This window comes from Drosophila serrata, unplaced genomic scaffold, assembly GCF_035046125.1.
Source record: "Drosophila serrata isolate PLE 108 unplaced genomic scaffold, ASM3504612v1 contig_272, whole genome shotgun sequence".
In the NCBI taxonomy this organism is placed as follows: Eukaryota; Metazoa; Arthropoda; class Insecta; order Diptera; family Drosophilidae; genus Drosophila; species Drosophila serrata.
In genome coordinates, this window is record NW_028257170.1 from 1354784 (window position 1) to 1361341 (window position 6558).

Consider the following 6558-nt stretch of genomic DNA (forward strand, 5'->3'; position numbering starts at 1 on the left):
TACAAGGTGTTTGTTTTCTTGGTGTTCTTACGATTCTTACGATTTTAATAAAATTACAACAATCTATAATCTTGAGTTATTTGTTATTTTTATACCCAGTTGTAAGCTCTGCACAGTGCTCTCAATAAAGGAAAAAGCTTGATCCTTCTTTTTCGAATTTATTGAGGCTGGAATATTTCAAATACGAAGATATATGACCGATCATGATGGAGTAATATACGAAAGTACTTACTCCCAATTTTATATAAGAGAGTTTTAAAGGATTTTTGAAATTTAAAATTAAATAAATACATGTATTTAATATACATATTTTACAAATTTGGTTTGAAAATTAAATAAAGACTTGCCAGTGGCGCCCCAAACGGCTTTTTGTGTGTTAGTATACACTTAAAGCCATGCTTCAGAAAAGCCTAAGATTATACTATAATTTATACCATAGGTACAATTCAACCGACAGAAATATAACCTGTTTTGTATTACATTGCGTGATTTAAAAATGTAATACATGTAGCTAAATGTTATATTTTAAACATCACTAACTAATCACAGCTACTCATTGTTTCAATTGAAACCTTTCGCTCTTCTTTGAAACTTTAAGAAATGTTTGAATTGCGGTCTAATTTAAATTTATATTACTTCTTGGAAACCTATAAATTCCAGTACCCACAAAATACAAGCTCAGCAGATGCTGATTCTAGGCATTCCCGGAATCCAACCCAATTTGTAAATTAAATCTTTATAAAAATATAAGTGAAAATGATGTTAATAATGACTTGTGTATACAGCAATCGTTGATGCCTGACAAGGACTAATGGTCAATCAGGGTATATAAGGCACATACTTTTATAGGAAATAAATATTTAAAAAGAAAGATAGTTTTGTTTATATATTTATCTGAAAAAGTGTGACTGGCAGATGGGGTCCATTAAAGACCATTAGGGGATAATATTATATTCTGTAGGGTTCATTGGCGTCGACTTTCCCTTTTTCCTAGCTTCATCTGGTGTTCATTGTGCGTAAAATGGTTGGCGACGACATGAAATATCTCTCAAAGAAAATTTCCCCACACTCTCCAGAATAAGCTCGACTACGCTTTTCTTTTCCTCCTTGGAGTGCAGGAAAATTGTAGGAAAATTCTAGCTAGGCTCTTTGGCTCCCTAGAAATCAATAGACGTAACAAAACAAGGGAGAAAGCGAAGCCAAAAGTGAAATGGAGACTCTTGTTTGTTTTTTGTTATTCTTCTGCTGTTTTGTTTCAATGTTATTTCGAAAGGCAGGTAAGTACATAATGGAATTCATGCCAACCAAAATACCTTTAATGTTTCGAAGGGCCTGGCAAATTTTTCGCCTCAAGCTAAGGTTTAACATGTAGCAGTTATTTTATTGACATTTATTAAATTTTTTGAGTCTTACATACATTTTCATGAAAACTTAAGTCAACAAAGAACACCTACCTATTTTGATTTTACCCAAGGGAATAACTTACGCAAATTTAATTGTAATTTTATTAAGGTTAATAAAGGGAAATAATTATATGAAAATAAGTTATTCCTTGAATTTGTATTTAAATGTTATTTTTTGATTAATTTGTAGCAGTTTACAATGAAACCATTTAGGTTTGTAACCATTGCACCTTGAGAGAGCCTAACCCAGTTTTGTATTATTATTCTTTTTTTTCGGCTATATTTTACAACATTGTCAAGTCAATAACTAAATAAGTTGCAATATACCCGCATACCCGACACTTTTCACACATTGTATCTTTTTCTTTCTCACCTGTGACAATCTTGGGTTAGTTTAGGCCTCATATAGGTGGAGGTCAAAATTCGTTTAAAGACAAATATGCTTTCAGATAATTTCCAAAATCTTTCTAGTCATCGTTTCATGAATGAATTTACAACCCCTCAAGGTTATGAAATATATATACTCTTCGTTCTGTATACGATTACCGGCTATTATGCAACAGAACCAAGTTAACAAAGACCACAAAAAAAAGTCAAGTAACGTAAATATTTGTACAACAAACTTTCTGTGGATAATTGGAATTAAAGATATACTAAACAAGCACGACCCAATACCTCCTCTCATTCATGGCGGTAAAACTTGAAAGAAATGCGATCTGTGAACTTTGGGTAAATATTAAATGTTGCCAACAGAGCGGTGTATTGCATTTGTATTTCTTTTTGGTTTCTCGGTTTTTTTCAGCTATTTGTGTTTGCCAAAGTTTCAAAGAAGGTAAATAGATACAGAAAAAATTAAACCCAGCTCACGCACCGGCAAGTTGGGGGCATTTATTTTGTCACCTGCCTCGCAAAATTGTGAATATTACTCGCATTATTAATAATAATGCATAATCGGTGGCAGGCAAAGGTCTTCTAGAACTCCCTCATAGAACTCTTTAGGGCTGGATTCTCACCTGTGAAGTTGCTTGGAGTTTCGCTAAGCCAACTGGGCGTATGAGTAATAAAGCTAAGCTCGACTATCAACTGGAGATACAAAAAATATAACTAAAAGTGCGACAATTTGCGAGAGTGGGAGGCTTTGTTTTGTTTTGTTTTAGGTATTTTTTTTTGTTATTGTTTTATTTTTGTTTGGTTTGTTTCGACGGCGACAGCGACTTCAAGTTGAGCGTAGCAACTCAGCCGGAAAATGAAAAATATAAATTGGCCTCTCGTCTGAGAAACAGAATTATTTAACGTCCAACAACCGTGCCAAGCAGTTGTCTTGGTTTCGTCTTCTGAGAAGTTTTCAGTGTTTTGTTCCCGATTGTTTCCTTTTTCTTAAAAATAGTAAAGACATCATGTACATCAAGCTATTTATGCTAATGGTGAGTGTTCAGAGGAATATCCAATTTGTCTTGATACACAAAAACGAGAGCCCTTATTTCAGCTGGCCGTGACTGGTGCCTGGAGTGCCGTCTTACCAGAGAATCATCAGGTGGCAACAACGGCGGCCAGGACAACGACAGGTGATTTGGCCACCGCTGAGACTTCAGCCAAATGTAAGTAAAACGGGGGATTATTGGGATTAAGATGTAGGGAAATATAAGGAAACCGTATAGAATCCAAGCTAAATGCTATATTTTAGTTAAGCAATGAGTTAATTTTCATATTTTATAATATATAGGGAAAATATGGAAGCAACTATGAAATCGGGCATATAGCTTATTTTATGTTGTTTTATGTTAGATAGCTTTATATATATTCTAGGAGATATTTTGCCATATTTTTAACATTGTATATTATATACATTTTATTATGTATTTTGCATAGCTACAAAATTTTGAATGGGAATAAATTATAGGTTTAAATATCAGTTTCCTTTTAAGATTCGGACTTTCTAATATCATGTATTGAAAAAAATTTCATAATTATTAATTAAAAGAAATATAAATAATATGCTGGGTTCAAGAGGTATATAAATGTTTTTAAACATATTTCAATATGTAATTTCTTCAATTGAAAGATATTTCTTAATATATTTATAGAGTTTGTATATGATAAAAGTTTAGTTTTGGAACCTCTTCATATAATAATCTTTGAATATAATATTTTATACTGTTTTCCATGATATAAGTGCAATTTTGCAACCTCTGCTTATAATAATACTTGAATATAATATTTCTATTTAATAATTACATCTTTTTAAACTATTAAAATGTATATACTAAGATAATAATATAACAATTATAATAATTTCTATTTACATACTTCAACCCCTATATAGTACTCAATCTCTTTGGAACTGGCACTGGTTATCCCAGTTATGGCTATAACTACAATCGTCCCAGCAATGGTTATTATCCAGGTTATCCCAATACAAATTACTATGGAAACTCCAACTATTATCCCGGTTCGGGTTATGGATCTTCGTCGAGCTTCTATCCCAGCCAGGGATACTATCCAAATCAGGGATACTATCCCAACAGTGGGTATTATCCCACCACGAATATCCTAGGAAGTGGCGGCTATGGCGGATATGGAGGCTATGGAGGTAATGGCGGCTTTAGGCAATATTCAGGTTATTGGCAACGTGACTATCAGGGTCAAAGGAATCGAGGCTATGGCTATTACGATGACACCGATCGATATGGTTTGCCCCTGTCCAGCAGGGATCGTTCCTACAGCTCTAGCTCATATCGGGGATATAACTAACATATAAATTATTTGACCTTTTCTGTGTGTGTGTTGTTAATGCTTTTTGTTACTGCTTTTTGCCCACTCTAACCACTAATAAATCCAAAGTGTATCTCAACTGCTACTAATTTAATGTGTAAGCTCTGAGGCTTTGCGCGTAATTAATTTGCCTCTAGGTTACAAACAAATTACCTGCGGACACGCCCAATTGCACCCTCAAATTTGTCCATTTGTCATTCGTTCATATTCATGCGCTCGAGTAAATTGTTTTTTTCTTATTTTTTTGCTGGCTAAAATTAATTGCATTTTTGCAGCTTCGGCCAAAAAGTTGGCTATGAAATTTTTGCTTTGGCATTTCGCGTTGCCAACAATCTTGCTGACTTTGTGGTTTCATTTTCATTATTTGCAGGCTATGTGCGCAACACTTTTGGCTAACACAAGAACTTAACCAAATGCCATGCTCCAGCACACATCACAAAACCAACAAATAAACCAAGAAAAGAAAAAAAGATCGTAAAACATATATAAACAATTTATTAGGAAGCACATCATCCCGAGAGGCCCGGCCATAACCTTCAACTTGGAATATTTGGCGAACCAGAGATATCTTCAAGTCTCTGCCCGGAGACAAAGTCTTGGTCTTAAATTTTAAGTAAAGTCGTGTTTATGTTTTTCCACTTTTCCTCCCTCTGTTGCTGCTGCTCCTGCTACTGCCACTCCTTGCTGCAAGCTCGTAAATGCAACAGAGCACAGTTTTCATTGGAATTTTTCCCAGGGAACTTGTTTGCTCAAGGGTTTCCTTCCTTCTGTTTGCCAGCAATTTGTGATAAGCTAATAGATTTCCCTTGTTAAAAAATACAGCAACAAATTTATGTGAGGCCATAAGAAAATTAATTAAGCGAAATGTAGCTCTACATCCGCATACTAAAGAATATTAAAAATATGAGAAAAAATTAGAGAATGGTTTTATATTTTATATTTGGTCAAATGCTTTCAGGCGAATAAGAAAAATATTCAAGCAAGCCTCAGAAATATATTTTTTGTATAACATTTAAGACCTTTCAGTACTTAAAGGCTTAAGAGTTTTATCTCAAAGATGGAAAAATGTGTGTGGGAAACCATTTACTCTTATATTTTTCTTACAAGAGCTTCAAGCAAGAAAGCTAAAACTATAAACCTGCACACATGAATATTTATTTTTCTTGTTCAAAGGCCAAAGTATCTTGTGGAAAATTTAATGGTTAACTTTTTTAAAGAACACTCAACACACCTTGAACCAATAAAGAAACTTAAAAAAGCTGTATAAAAATATTTGCAGCACTTTCAAGAAGCCGAATATGTTGAATTTCAAAGTCATTTTCTGTTTTTGCAAATCATTGAAATCATAAAAAAGAGCCATCAACAAATGGAATTCGAATTCCTTTATTTAAATGGCAAAAAGAGCGAAAGAATTAAAAATATTTCCCTTTGAACAGACACACCAGCACACACACACGCACATGAAAAAAAATTTTAAATACAAATTGTACATATTGGCACAACATTTTTCCATTCATAAAATCTGTGACTTTTTAATCTATTTGCTCATTCAATTGTCTCATTTTTTTTGGCTGGTTCCATTGAATGCGCGGGGCTTCCTTCCGTGCAGCCATAAAAAAAAGACCCAAAACAATTCCACCAGAGATACAAATATAAGATACAGATACATAACTTGACTTGATGTGTAAATACCAAAGCATTTCATATGGAAATTTATCTGCAAATTGTTTAGACTAGGTACCCCAGAATTCTCCGGTCATTAAAGAACACAAATTATGATCAAATGCTATTGAGAGAATTGTAGTATTATTTTGTTTTCGTCTTCATTTATTCTTCATTTGTTTATTATCGCAACGCTGTGTGTTGGGCAAATAGAAATAATTAAGCAGCGCAAAACTACAATAAATAAAAATATACGAAAAACTCATAAAAAAATTATATATCTCTGCCAAAAAGGGGGAAATGGAAATATTTATTTGCCGGGCGGCCCCCGGATTAAATGCCGGCATCAGGCGTTGAAACCTAATGTTAACAACATTTTAATTAACGAAACCTACAGCAGCAGCAAAGCGACAAAATAACAACAAATAATGCAAAAATTATTGCATATAATTGCCGGGGTAGATTGGATAAATGAGCACCGCCTCGCTTTAGTTTATTCTGAACAAATATTTGACTGGCATATATATTCCAAAAGCAAAAAAGGGAAAAGACAAAGTGTAAAGGGGCAAAGAATTTAATAAATACGCAGACAATATTGTAGACTTTTCCGATGCTCAACGCAAATAAGGAGTAGTAAGGGAAAACTAAAGAAAAGCTAAGCGAAAACTTTCCCAAGAAAAACAAATGGAAAAAGGGTCAAAGAAATTGTTGTATAATTTAC

The 6558-nt window shown here is 33.6% G+C and overlaps 1 protein-coding gene across 2 annotated transcripts; it reads left to right on the forward strand.

Annotated features, from left to right (window-relative positions):
* Positions 1-2694: 2694 nt before the first annotated feature.
* LOC110176303 (uncharacterized) lies at positions 2695-4707 on the forward strand. Of its 2 annotated transcripts, XM_020942624.2 has the most exons (4): positions 2695-2827; positions 2890-3001; positions 3727-3993; positions 4546-4707. In XM_020942624.2, the coding sequence occupies exons 1-4, from the start codon at positions 2801-2803 to the stop codon at positions 4569-4571; spliced, it is 432 nt and encodes a 143-aa protein (XP_020798283.2). In that variant the 5' UTR covers positions 2695-2800; the 3' UTR covers positions 4572-4707. The 2 variants fall into 2 exon arrangements, with proteins under 2 accessions (XP_020798283.2, XP_086690444.1); XM_086834318.1 differs by lacking the exon at positions 4546-4707 and having other exon boundaries at positions 3727-4254.
* The last annotated feature ends 1851 nt before the right edge of the window (positions 4708-6558 follow it).